Source organism: Salvelinus namaycush, chromosome 8 (assembly GCF_016432855.1).
Source record: "Salvelinus namaycush isolate Seneca chromosome 8, SaNama_1.0, whole genome shotgun sequence".
NCBI classification, from domain to species: Eukaryota; Metazoa; Chordata; class Actinopteri; order Salmoniformes; family Salmonidae; genus Salvelinus; species Salvelinus namaycush.
This window is the reverse complement of record NC_052314.1, coordinates 18,790,102-18,807,243: the sequence shown is the minus strand read 5'-3', so window position 1 is coordinate 18,807,243 and position 17,142 is coordinate 18,790,102. Positions and strand designations below refer to the sequence as shown.

The following is a 17,142-nucleotide window of genomic DNA, read 5'->3' as shown; positions in this document are numbered from 1 at the left end:
CAAGTCAATCACACTTCTGTGAAATCAAACTGTCCACTTAGGAAGCAGCACTGATTGACAATAGATTTCACATGCTGTTGTGCAAATGGAATAGACAAAAGGTGGAAATTATAGGCAATTAGTAAGACACCCCCAATAAAGGAATGGTTCTGCAGGTGGTGACCACAGACCACTTCTCAGTTCCTATGCTTCCTGGCTGATGTTTTGGTCACTTTTGAATGCTGGCGGTGCTTTCACTCTAGTGGTAGCATGAGACGGAGTCTACAACCCACACAAGTGGCTCAGGTAGTGCAGTTCATCCAGGATGGCACATCAATGCGAGCTGTGGCAAAAAGGTTTGCTGTGTCTGTCAGCATAGTGTCCAGAGCATGGAGGCACTACCAGGAGACAGGCCAGTACATCAGGAGACGTGGAGGAGGCCATAGGAGGGCAACAACCCAGCAGCAGGACCGCTACCTCCGCCTTTGTGCAAGGAGGTGCACTGCCAGAGCCCTGCAAAATGACCTCCAGCAGGCCACACATGTGCATGTGTCAGCATATGGTCTCACAAGGGGTCTGAGGATCTCATCTCGGTACCTAATGGCAGTCAGGCTACCTCTGGCGAGCACATGGAGGGCTGTGCGGCCCCACAAAGAAATGCCACCCCACACCATGACTGACCCACCGCCAAACCGGTCATGCTGGAGGATGTTGCAGGCAGCAGAACGTTCTCCACGGCGTCTCCAGACTCTGTCACGTCTGTCACATGTGCTCATGTGCTCAGTGTGAACCTGCTTTCATCTGTGAAGAGCACAGGGCGCCAGTGGCGAATTTGCCAATCTTGGTGTTCTCTGGCAAATGCCAAACGTCCTGCACGGTGTTGGGCTGTAAGCACAACCCCCACCTGTGGACGTCGGGCCCTCATACCACCCTCACGGAGTCTGTTTCTGACCGTTTGAGCAGACACATGCACATTTGTGGCCTGCTGGAGGTCATTTTGCAGGGCTCTGGCAGTGCACCTCCTTGCACAAAGGCGGAGGTAGCGGTCCTGCTGCTGGGTTGTTGCCCTCCTACGGCCTCCTCCACGTCTCTTGATGTACTGGCCTGTCTCCTGGTAGCGCCTCCATGCTCTGGACACTATGCTGACAGACACAGCAAACCTTTTTGCCACAGCTCGCATTGATGTGCCATCCTGGATGAACTGCACTACCTGAGCCACTTGTGTGGGTTGTAGACTCCGTCTCATGCTACCACTAGAGTGAAAGCACCGCCAGCATTCAAAAGTGACCAAAACATCAGCCAGGAAGCATAGGACCTGAGAAGTGGTCTGTGGTCACCACCTGCAGAACCATTCCTTTATTGGGGGTGTCTTACTAATTGCCTATAATTTCCACCTTTTGTCTATTCCATTTGCACAACAGCATGTGAAATCTATTGTCAATCAGTGTTGCTTCCTAAGTGGACAGTTTGATTTCACAGAAGTGTGATTGACTTGGAGTTACATTGTGTTGTTTAAGTGTTCCCTTTATTTTTTTGAGCAGTGTATATTAAGGTTGAACCAAAACATTACATTTAACAAAAATGAAATAGGAGATTATGTGAAATTGAATGATACAATAATGTATGTTGATGCTAATATGATATACAGTATTCTATTGTTTCTATATGATAACAATAGCATAATATGTTTAATATGCTATTTTTTAACAGTTTCACTAATGAATTTGAATTAACTTAATCATTATGACACACCCCTCACTACTGTCATTGGTTACACTAATTGCTCTGTGTGTCTACATAACCTGGTTCAAGTATTCATGACATTAGCGTGAATAAAGCACAGTGATGCCGAAACGTTGGTAAATACCCATTAAATTGCTGGGAGATTACACATGGAGTGTGCGACTTTCTTTATTTTGATAGTTTAGGGTTTATTCGCCATTAGTCAGCACCCCCACACAAACTATTATTCTGGGTGTGCGCCAGCTCATGTTTAAAAAAAAATCTACTATCATCTTTCGATGACAGCACCTTTATCAATCAACTCCCTAGCCAACATGGGAACTGAACCTAATTCTAACGATACCCAACGGAGCCTTTTTGAATACAGCCAACAACAACGAGACAACATTTTAGTAACAGAGTCTCTATTTGACCGGCCAGAAGGCGCCTGGGAAAATCTTTGTAAAGAATTCCAAGATTGTTCATTCAGGAAAACTAGAACACCTGCACATTGTAACTTTAAGTGAGTATGTTCGAAATGGAGTTATCCCACGCGGACTACGTTGGCAAAAAGAGCCTTCACTTGGCCAACGCACTGAAGAGTTTTGTGAACGATGGTGTGCTATACTAAATAAATGTTCATTGGACCTGATGACTCTGATCATTGAACAACTTAAAAAGGATATTATCGAGATCGCAACCTCAGTTGAAAATTCACAGCAAGCTCTACGAGACGAGCTTAATGACCCTATTAAACTGGATGATCTCACTAAGAGTAATGCTTACCTTCAGACTAAGATTACGACCGAACTGACGGAGAGTAAAATCAAGAAGTATAAACGCGATTTGGAAGATAAGAACATCTGACTAATATATCTCTGGCGAGACTCTAAGCACAAGAAACCAAAAACAGGAAGAGACAAGCCGATGACCGATGCAGAGTGACTCTGTCAGACCAACTATCCACAGACAGGCTAACTCTGGCTCCTCTACCAACGGTGAGCGTTTTATCTACAAGAGGGTGGGGGCACCGTCGAGGCCAACACCCCCAGCACGTAAGAGGGTTCGACGCATACTTCGGGGGAAGAAGAAATCCACTACCACCCCGCAACACCTATCAATTGAGACCCAGGACGGGCCCCCAGTCCAACAGGCGCTAAATGTCTTCAGCTTATCAAGTAAGACCCTGACATCTGCTCACCTCAGTGTTCTCAATAAGGGGTTAACATTTGTACCCACTGCATACGTTAATGACTTTGATGTCCAGATAGATCTATTCAAGTTTTTCCGTAATATGAGATTGAGTGAGTTCTTTGATAAGAGTGAAACTAACATGACCCCACTTGAAATGTCATCCTCAGTGAGATGTATACATAGGTCTACCACGCTAATGAATAGACTTACCTGTCCTACCGTGAGTCAAAGAGGAGATGGAGCTATTAACCCAGCTGAGGTACCCGAGAACTCTGAGAGAACTACATTTGGAACAAAAAGTTAATTTATACCTCCCCCCAGACGCAATGCCTCCATAGAAACCTTCTGTAGGATTGTTGAAAATCATGTAGGTGACTTACTGAAAGACAAACAGAAACACAAATCCTATGATAACCTGAGTAGAGACGAGTGTCACGGCCGTCGAAAGAAGTGGACCAAAGTGTAGCGTGGTGAACGTACATTTTCTTTTAGTTTAGTAAATGTCGCCAACAAAACAAGAAACAACCGTGAAGCTTACAGGGCTATAGTGCCACTAACAAAGATAACTACCCACAATCACAGATGGGAAAAAGGGCTGCCTAAGTATGATTCCCAATCAGAGACAACGATAGACAGCTGTCCCTGATTGAGAACCATACCCGGCCAAAACATAGAAACACAAATCATAGAAATAAAGAACATAGAATGCCCACCCAAATCACACCCTGACCAAACCAAATTGAGACATAAAAAAGGCGTGACAACAAGAGAATGGCTCTTAAGGACTTAAAGTCAGATCCTTCGATTATTATAAACAAATGTGACAAAGGAGGAGGAATTTGTATACAAAACAAATGTGACTATGTGAATGAATGTCGCCGACAACTATCTAAAGGGGACTTCTATCGCAAACTGAATTGTGACCCTACCTTGGAATTCCAGCATAAGATCTCATCCACAGTGGAAAGCTGTTTGGAATCAGGACAAATCACTAAAGAAGAAGTTGAATTTCTATGTGTGAAATTTCCCAAGATACCAACTTTCTACACAGTCGCTAAAATTACACAAACAAGTGTCTCCTCCACCAGGTAGACCCATTGTAGCAGCAATCGACTCTGTGACATCCAACATTTCTAAATGTGTGGATTACCACATTAAACTGATGGATGAGAATCTCCCATCTTATGTCAAAGACACTAGTCACATGATCTCATTGAGAGGGCTTAGGAAGGATACCATAGGGCACCCTGCTGGCCACTTTTGATGTGGAGAGCTTGTACACTAACATCCCACACATTGGAGGTTTGCAGGCGGTACAACACTTCCTTCAGCAGAGAGACTCTACCCTTGCTCCATCCAATGATTGCATCTTACAACTTACTGAACTGGTATTATCCCATAACTACTTTGTCTTTGAGTCAGACTTTTTCCTTCAAATTCGGGGTGTAGCCATGGGCTCCCCTTTTCCCCCCAACTATGCAAACCCGCATTTGGGACAATTTCAAGAAGCATTCCTTTATAAAACAGATACACACCCCCTACTGTCTAAAATACTTCTAAAGAAAAGACACCTCTTGACTTTTTCCACATTTTGTTGTGTTACAAAGAAGTGGGATTAAAATGGATTTAATTGTCATTTTTGGTCAATGACCTACTCAAAATACTCTGTCAAAGTGGAAGAAAAATGATAATATTTAAATTAATGAAAAATAAAACACTAATATATCCTGATTAGATAAGTATTCATACCTCTAAGCCAATAAATGTTAGAAACACTTTCGGCAACGATTACAGCTGTGAGACTTATTAGGTAAGTCTAAAAGCTTTGCACACCTGGATTGTACAATATTTGGCCATTAGTCTTTAAAAAATGATTCAGCAAAAGTGTAGATTTGGCCTTGTGTTTTAGGTTATTGTCCTGCTGAAAGTTGAATTCGTCTCCCAGTGTCTGTTGGAAAGATGACTGAACCAGGTTTTTCTCTAGGATTTTGCCTGTGCTTAGCTGTATTGTTTATTTTTATCCCCCCAAAAAACTCCCTAGTCCTTGCCGATGACAAGCATACCCATAACATGATGCAGCCACCACCATGCTTTAAAATCTGCCCCAAACATAACGCTTTGTATACAGGACAAAAAGCACATTTCTTTGCTGTATTTAGTGTCTTGAAGCAAACCGGATGCATGTTTTGGAATATTTTTTATTCTGTACAGGCTTCCTTCTTTTCACTCTGTCATTTAGGTTAGTATTGTGGAGTAACTACAATGTTGTTGACCCATCCTCAGTTCTCATATCACATCCATTAAACTCTGCAACTGTTTTAACATGACCATTGTCCTCATGGTGAAATCCCTGAGCAGTTTCCTTCCTCTCCAGCAACTGAGTTAGAAAGGACGCTTGTATCTTTGTGGTGACTGGGTGTATTGATACACCATCCAAAGCCTACTTACCATACTCAAAGGGATATTCAGCATCTGCTTTTTTTTCTCCTTATTAAATCGCTGGGTGCCCTTCTTTGCAAGGCATTGAAAAACCTCCCTGGTCTTTGTGGTTGAATCTGTGCTTGAAATTCACTACTCTACATGATTAAAAAACAATGTTAACCACTATTATTGAACACAGAATAAGCCCATGCAACTTATTATGCGATTTGTTAAACACATTTTTACTCCTGAACTTATTTAGGCATGCCATAACAAAGGGGTTGAATACTTATTAACTGAAGACATTTCAGTTTTTATTTTGTATACATTTTGAAAAGTTTCTACAAACAACATTCCACTTTGGCATTATGGGGTGTTGTGTGTGTAGATCAGTGACCCAAAATCTCAATTTAATACATTTTAACTTCAGGCTGTAACAACAAAATGTGGAAAAAGTAAAGTGGTGTGAATACTTTCTGAAGGCACTGTATGTGGTTCTTAATGTACAGGAAATACATTCACATTAAAGGATTGCTCTGAAGTGTAATAAATCTGGTATCTGTCATGATAAATTATTAATGAAATCAACAGGTTTTTGAGAATTCTGCTGCTCTTCCCCAGTGCATGGTGAGAGAGGGGTTTGGGTCCCATGGGGAGAATATCATGTTTGTGAGAGAGTACTCTGATGTAGAGTTCTGTGTTTGAGAGAGACCATGATGTGAAGTGTTGCTGGTCATGGGGGAGAGTGCTGTGAGGAAGAGTGTTGTGATTGAGTGAGAGAGACCACTGCGCTGCATGCGAGGGAGTGCAGCCTGGTTTTGTAGTAGTATACCTGTTGTGAGGCTGGGACGGGCTGCACCACGGGGGCCTGGGTGGAGGTGGACGTACGCAGCGCCACACTGGACGGCGAATCGGACCCTCCATCTGAACTCTGCATGCTGGGACTTACAGGGGAGAGCGGGATGAGAGAGGGAAGAGGAGTGGGATTATTATTATTTGTATTTTTGTTTACCTTCATTTAACTAGGCAAGTCAGTTAAGAACAAATTCTTATTTACAATGACGGCCTACCGGTGAACAGTGGGTTAACTTCCTTGTTCAGGGGCAGAAAGACCGATTTTTACCTCGTCAGCTCGGGGATTCAATCCAGCAACCTTTCGGTTACTGGCCCAACGCTCTAACCACTAGGCTACCTGCCGCATCTCAGTGCTAGAGGCGTCACTACAGACCATGGTTCGATTCCAGGCTGTATCACAAACGGCTGTGATTGGGAGTCCCATAGAGCAGCGCAGCGTCGTCCGGGTTAGGGTTTAGCCGGGGTAGGCCGTCATTGTAAATAAGAATTTGTTCTTAACTGACTTGCCTAGTTAAAAAAAAAATTTTTTTTTTAAAATGCAGTGCCTTAAACCACTGCACCACTTGGGATTGAGAGCAAGGTCCAGCTGCTAGGAAGGAAGCAGGTGGAAAAGTTGTGGTGAAAACCATTGTTGTGAGTACTGTCAGGACTCAGGAGGCCCTTACTGGTACCCAAACTCTGACTAGCATTGGGTGAAAATGTGCACCGCATGGCAAAAGTGAGTGAGGAGAGCTAAAAATGGACTGACACAAAGGCTCTCTCTTTCATAGAGAGAAAGATAGGGAGGGGTTGTAGGGAAGAATGGAACTGCAAGGGGGATAGGGAAGAAAAAAAAGACATCCACAGTGTCTCCAAAATAGGAAGAAAGAAAAAAAAGGAAATGCCAGTGGGGCTCCTAGCCCGGCCAGGGTCCTGATGATATCCAGCATTTGTTTCAAATGAGAGCCGTTCTCTGGGGCTCCAATAATCCAGCTGATATGCGGAAATTCTTTAATGCTTTGTAAACGTTTGCCAGTTGCTATGGTGAGGAATCCATGACGACCACCCCCAACCCTTGCCCCACTCTTCTCCGTCCCCGCTGCTCCCTCCTTTCTCTTTTCTTTTTAAAGCTCATGCACAGAAATTTTCGAGTGTGGCCACAGAGCAAGGGGGGAGGGGAAGGAAAGGGAGAGAGAGAAGGGGGTTGGGTGTCTTGGAGGGAGGGAGGGAGGGAGGGAGGGAGGGAGGGAGGGAGGGAGGGAGGGAGGGAGGGAGGGAGGGAGGGAGGGAGAACATCTCTAGAAGATCAGCAGCTAAACAAATGAGGCCTAATCAGTCAGCAGACATGGACAAGCCACTTCCGTTACTTATTCATTCTCAATCAGTGTCCAGGAGGAGCAGCTGTAAAGGGGCAATATGCGATTACTACATCCATTTGTGGACTTTTAAATTAATGATATATACCTATTGATTCTTGAATAATAAAATGTATAAATGCCTCATGAGCTTAGTTCATCTGTCGTACTCCATCAGAATTCCATTGTTTGTAAACAGTGTAAATGTAAACAAATACTGTATAGCTTTAAAACGTGGTTAAAACTATCATTTGGATCTCATGGGTGAGCACTCCTTGCATCCATAGCCCTGCCTATGAATTTGAGAGTGGTTACATTATTTATTTTTTATTTCACCTTTATTCCACCAGGTAGGCTAGTTGAGAACAAGTTCTCATTTACAACTGCGACCTGGCCAAGATAAAGCAAAGCAGTGTGACAAAAACAACAGAGTTACACATAAACAAACGTAGAGTCAATAACACAATACAAAAATCTATGTAGTGTGTGCAAATGTGGAAGAGTAGGGAGGTAAGGCAATAAATAGGCCAGAGGCAAAATAATTACAATTTAGCACTAACACTGGAGTGATAGATGTGCAGACGATGATAGATTTATCTAGCCCCATTGCTCAACTTTTTACCAAAACAGTGTCAGGGTGCCCCGTTGTTGTTGTTGTTTCAACTGCAGATTTCAGACACGGGCTCAACAAGGAAATAATTTACAGACTGATAACCACTCCCTATATATACACACAATTACTGCTATAAAAGCCACATCATTACACAGGATAATAATACACAAAGCTTTATCACATCTACCATAATCAAAGCAGATATGTAAACAGTAACACTGCTTGCTTGCTGCCTGTTAGATCAGTACTACACTGCCTGAAGCACGAATAGCTTAGTGTCCATTAACAGGCTGCTTTTAATACTGTTTGATTAGACAGTCATTAATCATTAGAGTCAAGCTAGTGGGTGGGCAACAGGTGCTGTTCAGCTCTGCTCAAACACCCCAAGCACTTTAAATTTCAGTATTTTTGAAAATCTGTTTTGACACAGAGAGTAGAGTTAGAGAGTGAGTGAATTAATGTAAAATGCATTGTGATTGCTTAGATTCTGGTGTCAAATATCTTCAGAGCTACACACTAAATTAAAGACAGATGACAAATAATAAAAGATTAACATTAGGGCATGAGGACAATTAGTTGTGAGCAACACCATACCTAGGCTTATTAAAGGAAATTGTGAAACATGATTGTGAAGTACTATTTTTCACAACAATGGACAAGAACCAGGATTTCCATTAGCCGGTAAAAGCCGGCTTTTGTCTGATACATTATTTTATATTATATATATATATATATATATATATTTTTTTTTAGAAAAGCCGATAAATAAAAATGGTGCAGGCCAATTTTCCGGGAGAAGAACAAAAAATTCCATTGCGAATTAATGTTTTTTAGCCTATGTACAGTACCGGTCAAAAGTTTGGACACACCTACTCTTGAAAGGGTTTTTCTTTATTTTTTACTATATTCTACATTGTAGAATAATAGTGAAGACATCAAAACAATGAAATAACACATATGGAATTATGTAGTAACCAAAAAAGTGTTAAACAAGTCAAAATATATTTTATATTTGAGATTCTTCAAAGTAGCCACCCTTTGCCTTGATGACAGCTTTGCACAGCAAAAAACACGAGCAATGGACATTAGACCGGTGGAAATCTGTTCTTTGGTCTGATGAGTCCAAATTTTAGACTTTTGGTTCCAACCGCAGTGTCTTTGTGAGATGCAGAGTAGGTGAACGGATGATCTCCGCATTTGTGGTTCCCACTGTGAAGCATGGAGGAGGTGTGATGGTGTGGGGATGCTTTGCTGGTGACACAGTCAGTGATTTATTTAGAATTCAAGGCATAACCAGCATGGCTACCACAGCATTCTGCAGCGATACACCATCCCATCTGGTTTGCGCTTAGTGGGACTATCATTTGTTTTTCAACAGGACAATGACCCAAAACACACCTGCAGAGTGAAGGAAAAGCAGCCAACAAGAGCTCGGTATATGTGGGAACTCTTTCAAGACTGCTGGAAAAGCATTCCTCATGAAGCTGGTTGAGAGAATGCCAAGAGTGTGCAAAGCTGTCATCAAGGCAAAGGGTGGCTACTTTGAAGAATCTAAAATATATTTTGATTTGTTATAACACTTTTTTGGTTACTACATGATTCCATATGTGTTATTTCATAGTTTTGATGTCTTCACTGCTACAGCATCTCAAACAGCAAATGCATAGGCAACGGAAGGCAGGCTTCATCAGCACATCACACACCACTTTGCAATGAGCTGGAAGAGTATGCATTTTGAAAACATATACTTAATTGTTTGAAACCTGAACATTTTACTACATATTACGAGGCATGTCTAACATGGCTTCAAAATAGCTTAGCCAAAATCCGACCATATCCGTGGAAGCAATTATTTTACATAAAAACTTTATTTCATTGCCCAATAGCCAAAGGCACAATACTAACCATATTAGCAACCCAAGCTAGTTGTTGCATATTAGATCTCCCCTCCTTCTACATTTCTAATGGATATTTTCATATCTGTCATATGCTTTTGACAACAGTGATTTCCTGCCAATTGCATTATAGAACGAACATTCACACGTAGCCTACTGCCTTGTGCGTATTGCTGCGCACTTATAATGTGAAGAAATAATAGTTCAACATTTTAAGCTAAACGTTCTGGTCTGTTGCATTAGACACATTGCTTTGAAAAATAATAATAATAATGTAGCCTAGGCCTACTTGTTGTATGAATTTGGGATCTATCGTCCCACAACTGTCTCAGAGTCTGCATGGGATAAGCTATTTCTTTCTCAACAGGCTGACCAATAGAATTGCTAGACTTTCTACTATGGGTGATAGTAGATTGACACAGGCTAGTGATTTTGCTGTTCCTTACTCGTCTTGTTAGCGGAGGAAAAGTAAATGCAGACAGTTATTCTAACATCTTCAAAGTGTGCGTCAGAATTGGGTAATCGTTGTTACATCCTCAACTTGCATGTTCTGTTAATGTGAATTACCATAATCTAAATGTGATTTCTGTCATTCTGAGCACCGTGGGTGGACGCCCTAATCAGGTTATGCACCCAATGCATATGGGTCCGGTAAATTTCTCAAATGTCCGGGTAAATTAAAACGGTGCCGGTCAAATGTCCGGCACCACATTTTCCTAACAGAAACCCTGGCATGGATTACCACAGAGCTGGTGTGCCACTGACATTTTCCACACAGGAGGATTCCAAAGACACTCCTGTCTAGATAAGTAATAAATAGCCTTATAGCCAAGTGGTGTCGATAATGTTGAAATTCTTCCATTACTTTAGGCTGGCATTTGCCAATCGTTGTCTAAGCATTAATCACATAGGAACTCACGCAATATAAAGCTGTTTGAGGAGACTGCCAAGTCCAGTCCTTCTCTGTGTAACCTCTTGAAACAGTCACAAACAGCCTCTGTCACTTTCAGCCACCTCTAGTCCCTCTCATATGTATTTGTCAGACAGGAGGCAAAATTAGCACCAGTCTGTAAGGGTCCAGAGTAGAATATAGACAGACAATCCTCCATTATTTGTCTATTCCTTGCATTATTCCTTGTGGCAAACTTGTAATACAACAGCAAATAATCGCAGTACTCATTTAGCATTTTCTGAAAGAAGTTAAAGTGATGGTCCAGAGCTTTTGTATAAATTCAGCCATTTGTTTTAAAAGTAGTGCTCACGAGCCAAAACAGGTCCCCGAAAAATTGTGCACAATTGTATACAAAGTCATCCATTCTGTATGATATGCTACATCCTACAAAAAAAAGTATTACATTTTATTTTTAAATTGCAAAATGTGTATGATATGTTAAGAATTTTTAAGTGTTTAAGATCCCGGACTGCATCTTTAAAAATTATTTTTTATTTATTTAAAGCTCCAGCGGCCAGATGTTTCAAAAGGAAGGAATTTGTCCATGGGGTGTCAGTTGAGTTATAAATACACTGATAACAATCCCTGCAGTTATCTTTGGACTTCTTTCCTTAGCGTGGTTATTATGCACTGAAGGGGGGAGAGGGAGCAGTGGAGTGGGGTGGTGCAGGGACTCATAAACCTAGGCTTTGTCCTTTTAAGTTTTCATGCTTAAAGCTCAATTAAGTGGGTGCTTTGGAAGTGCGCCATGCGTTGGACTGGAGGAGGGAGGGAGTGCAGGCAGGCAGGCTGGTTAGATGGCTTTCTCCCCCAGCCACATTGAGTTGAGCCCCCCCGTGAAGGTTAAAAGCCACACAAATTCCCCACCAACTGCTATGAGCTGCAGAAACACTGCGGGAGCCCCGGCAAGCCACTGCAGAACCCAATTGTGAATGGGCTGCACTTTTTAACAGAGACTTTCACCTCACAACCCTGAGACAACTTCACACACAAACCTCAAAAAAATGATCCTGTCTTCACTCAAGCAACTCACAAATTAGAAATTTAGACAATTGTGTGAGCGGACCAATTTCCCTCTGTTAAAGATGCCCTACGCAGAAATCACTCCGCCATTTTCTGGTTGCTAAAATTCAAATTGTTTCCTTAATGTCAGTTTATGTGACAAAACAAACAATTATAGTGTATAGAATCATTGTACTATCTAAACCAAAAATATTTTATTTTCAGCTGGTGTACAAAACCGAAAGTAAAAAACACAAAAACTAAACTTAAGAACGGGAAGCATAAAAATAGTGCACATAGAACAGATCTACCGCTTCTTAGACTTGCTTTCAATGAGAATGACAGATCTATAACACACATTTCAATGTTAATTTGGTAGACCTCTTAAAGGTAAGCGTGCAGTACTATAAACTTATACCTGCTATTTGGTATGAAAATCTGAACAAGATTTAAACATCTGTCACTGACAAATCTAACTTAAATAGCGCTCAATCAGAGAAAAACACATACAGATGTTCAATTAAAAACAGGAGCCCACAGTCTTGGCTCTTGTTTGCACTGGCCCACATTGTTTGCAGAGCAACAACGGTTGCTAGTGGCAACACCGTCCACTCCCGTTTCCAGGGGCCTGTTGCTATGCAACCAACAGAATACTTCCCAAACCAAACAATGCCATCCCCCCAACTGATCCCTCTATATCACACTAAGCAGAAACTTACAACAATAAATACGTAAGCTATTCATTTCAGACACCGGGGTGGAGACAGAGGGCAGACTCATTCCTGTGCCATGGAGAAGAAAGATTATATAAAAAAAAATATAAACGCCATGCTGGTTTCAACTGTTCTCTCTCTTTTATGCACTCAGTGGTCAAATGAAGGAGGAATGTTTAAATCATCAGAAAGGGAACAGCCAATCCTCGAAGCTTGGCTTACACCTCCCCATTCCAAAAACAACAATTACTTTGAAAATCAAGCACAGATTACTTTTCCAACATGTATAATCCATGCAGCAGGAAGGAGACATAAGCACTTTGAGGAGAGCACTGCCACAGACTAGTCCGACTCAAGGGGATTTTACTGCACATCGGAAGTTGAAACAACCAGGCAATAAAGCATGGACACTTGTCATTAAACTCCTGCCTATGGGGGACATGTGTGCACCATTTCTTTGTTCACCATATCCTGCCCCCACGTCCAATTCCTAGCCTATTCCTTCAGTTATATAACAGATAAATGTACTTCAAAAGAGAAGCAACATGCTTTCCATAAGACTTTCTACTCTGAAAATAGTTAAATCAATGTAATCTATATTGGGTAACCAATCTAATAGCCATCCCCATTGTAAGAACCCCAGGTTGGCTTCTTTTTGATTCTATAAAAAAAACATAACGATAGCACACAGGCGCATGCACCCACAAAAAGCTAATTAAGATATGATAAGAGATTTCCACGACAGAGGCTGTTCTTCAAGCCTGTCTCATGAATTCATGGCTAATCCAATCAAAGCAGCTCTTGGGATCTGCAGATGGCGATGCTGGAGGGAGAGGAGGGGACGTGGCCAGCTATTAGATGAGAGGTGCATTCAAGGTGCATTCAAGGGGCCGCTAAACCAGCCACTGATCCTGGATCCACTCTCTCCCCGTTTCCACCTCTGGTCACAGCCCGTCGACACAGAGATGCCATCCGTTACCATGTGGAGCGCAGGCCTGACAGCCGGAGGATTATCAAACGGTTGCCAAGGAGACTGTGTTAACCCATACACCTCCCTCACCCCCACCTCTATAACCCTTTGCAGATTTCCTCCACCACCTCCCATCCCCATTCTACATCCACTCCTAAGATGAATAACACTGTGTTAGAGAATAAGAAAGTACAGTTGTGAGGAGCAGTCAACCTCCTGGAAAACAAAGCAGATGGGCAGGGATGAATTAAGTGTCCTGAAGGTAATCTGTTGCATGTGGTTGTCGCTCTCTTTAATGATCATTTGTCTCCTGTTTTTCCGGCGGGGTGATGACAGAGTGGAGGAGGGAACATCAGTCTTTGTTGTCATGCCACCTTGTTGCCCATAGAGATAGAAAAACTGTTTGTGAAATGCAACTAAACTGTTCCAACGTGGCAGCTAGCATGGAGACGGTTTTATGTTTCACATTGATCACATCTGAAGGTGGCGATACAGCCTAGACAAAAGCAAATTGAAACATCACTAAGTGATGCTCAATGTATATTTACCAAGTCAATGTCCGCAAGAAATTCTGATTCTAATCATTTAGAATTTCCTATAAAATCCTTGCATGGCGCCATGGACTTGGTGCTATTATCAGAACAGACAAATGAAACCACAGCCTAAGGCATTCCTATAATAATTAACTTATAATGCAAACATTAAAACAAATAAACTGCTTTGTAGCTCCCCATGTTGCCTATATTATAGAGTTTGACAATGTTGAATATTTTACAAAATATCAAGACATTGTCTAGACCTACACAGTTTGACTCTACTAGGAATGGGTGACGTGTGCACTGTAGACACGTCTTTTCAAGCATTCCAGAAAATCCATACCATCTGACTGTCAAAGCAGAGGAGGTCGGAACGGCATGTTAAAATAATTATACACAGCAAGATGCAAAGCCCGTGGCAAAGGAAACTCCTTAAGCTACTCTGTCATGCAAAATGTTCTCTGCATTACGTGTGCTTTCTGTTAGAAATCTTTCTCGAATTTCTTACTACACTAGCTGAGCAGCTTTCCCTTTGATAATCCTAAGAAAAACATGACCTGTTGCATGGTATTGTCATAGACGGATCACATTTAACCAAAACAATCGATGACTAAGAACATGAAGTGGGTTAAGGCTCATTGGGCTTAGCTTTAGTCCAAACCAGGGTTTCCGTTTTGGCACTGGTCAACGTGACCGGCAAGATTTTAATTTAACGGATATTTGAGAAATGTACCAGACATCTACAGTGGGGATTTGATAACCTGCAAAATCGGCAGTGTTTCCTACTTACAAAGCATGTAGAGGTCTGTAATTTTTATCATAGGAACACTTCAACTGTGAGAGACGGAATCTAATCTAAAAATCCAGAAAATCACATTGTATGATTTTTAAGTAATTAATTTGCATTTTAGTTTGTCAGACCAGGAGACATCCCGAAAATTGGTCTTCTCAAAAATGTCTGTAGCGTCCGAATGGTTTGGCCTACTAACTATTATGACCACTCTATGGAAAGGCGAGACTCACGAGCACGATGGTGTGCTCTAAGACCCCCACAAGTGTCACGGGACTCATCGGAAGGTAACCCATACAAATTAATGGAAGTATGGAGGTAGTTTTGTGCCAACAAAAATAAGGGGTTAAATGTGTCCAAAAATATTTGCTGAGCTTGCTTATATCTGCTAGATATAAGAGACACTTTAAAACCTTATTCTATATGTTTTACTTTCTTTCTTGCCATTTATTAATGTGTTATTCAATGTGTTTCTATAGTAGTAAAGGGGGAAATTCCATATTTTACCAAATAATATTTTGTATATAAAATTCTATACCTAAAGGGGTCCTAAAATAAAAAATGGAATAGCTTAAATTGTCCATGATATAACCATCTTTAAACAATTCCATATGATAGCTTAGTAGAAAATAGATTTGAAAAATCTACCAGCCACTCAGATTTTTTTATCAGCCAAAATATTTTTGGGATTTCATTTTGGGTGGCCTAATATCACAGATGAGACAAATGTGCACCTTCCCCTTTAACTTCTTATGGCTGGGGGCAGTATTGAGTAGCTTGGATGAATAAGGTGCCCAGAGTAAACTGCCTGCTACTCAGGTCCAGTTGCTAATATATGCATATTATTAGTAGATTTGGATAGAAAACACTCTGAAGTTTCTAAAAGTGTTTGAATGATGTCTGTGAGTATAACAGAACTCATATGGCAGGCAAAAACCTGAGAAAAAATCCAACCAGGAAGTGGGAAATCTGAGGTTTGTAGTTTTTCAACTCATCGCCTATCGAATATACAGTGGGATATTGGTCATATTGCACTTCCTAATGCTTCCACTAGATGTCAACAGTCTTTAGAACCTTGTTTGATGCTTCTACTGTGAAGGAGGGGGGAATGAGGGCCCTTTGAGTCATGGGTCTGGCAGAGTGCCATGAGCTGACCATGCGCGTTCACGTGAGAGTTAGACCTGCGTTCCATCGCATTTCTATAGACAAAGGAATTCTCCGGTTGGAACATTATTGAAGATTTATGTTAAAAACATCCTAAAGATTGATTCTATACTTTGTTTGACATGTTTCTACGAACTGTAATATGACTTTTCCTCTGAACTTTCGCATGGACTTGCCCGTGCGTCGTGAGTTTGGATTGTGTACTGAACGCGCGAACAAAAAGGAGGTATTTGGACATAAATTATGGACTTTATGGAACAAATCAAACATTTATTGTGGAACTGGGATTCCTGGGAGGGCATTCTGATGAAGATCATCAAAGATAAGTGAATATTTATAATGCTATTCTGACATCTGTTGACTCCACAACATGGCGGATACCTTTATGGCTTGTTTGGGCTCTGAACTCAGATTATAGCATGGTGTGCTTTTTCCGTAATTTTTTTTTGAAATCTGACACAGCGGTTGCATTAAGGAGAGGTTTATCTAAAGTTCCATGTATAATACTTGTATCTTTTATCAATGTTTATTATGAGTATTTTTGTAAATTTATCTGGCTCTCTGCAAAATCACCGGTAGTTTTGGAGGCAAAACATTACTGAACATAACGTGCCAATGTAAACTAAGATTTTTGGATATAAATATGAACTTTATCGAACAAAACATACATGTATTGTGTAACATGAAGTCCTATGAGTGTCATCTGATGAAGATCATCAAAGGTTAGTGATTAATTTAATCTCTATTTCTGCTTTTTGTGACTCCTCTCTTTGGCTGGAAAAATGGCTGTGTTTTTCTGTGACTAGGTACTGACCTAACATAATCAGATGGTGTGCTTTAGTCGTATAGCCTTTTTGAAATCGGACACTGTGGGGGGGATTAACAACAAATGTATCTTTAAAATGGTGTAAAATACTTGTATGTCTGAGGAATTATAATTATGAGATTTCTGTTGTTTTGAATTTGGCGCCCTGCACTTTCACTCGCTGTTGTCATATCGAT

General features: G+C 41.2%; 1 protein-coding gene across 1 annotated transcript in view; it reads right to left on the bottom strand.

The window, feature by feature from the left end:
- Positions 1-17,142, bottom strand: part of LOC120052477 (DNA-binding protein RFX2-like) — a 59,952-nt gene that overhangs the window by 32,226 nt on the left and 10,584 nt on the right. The window contains exon 2 of the mRNA XM_038999411.1: positions 6,149-6,260. Coding sequence (XP_038855339.1) covers positions 6,149-6,253 — 105 coding nt within the window. The 5' untranslated portion in view covers positions 6,254-6,260. The remainder of the gene's footprint in view (positions 1-6,148; positions 6,261-17,142) is intronic.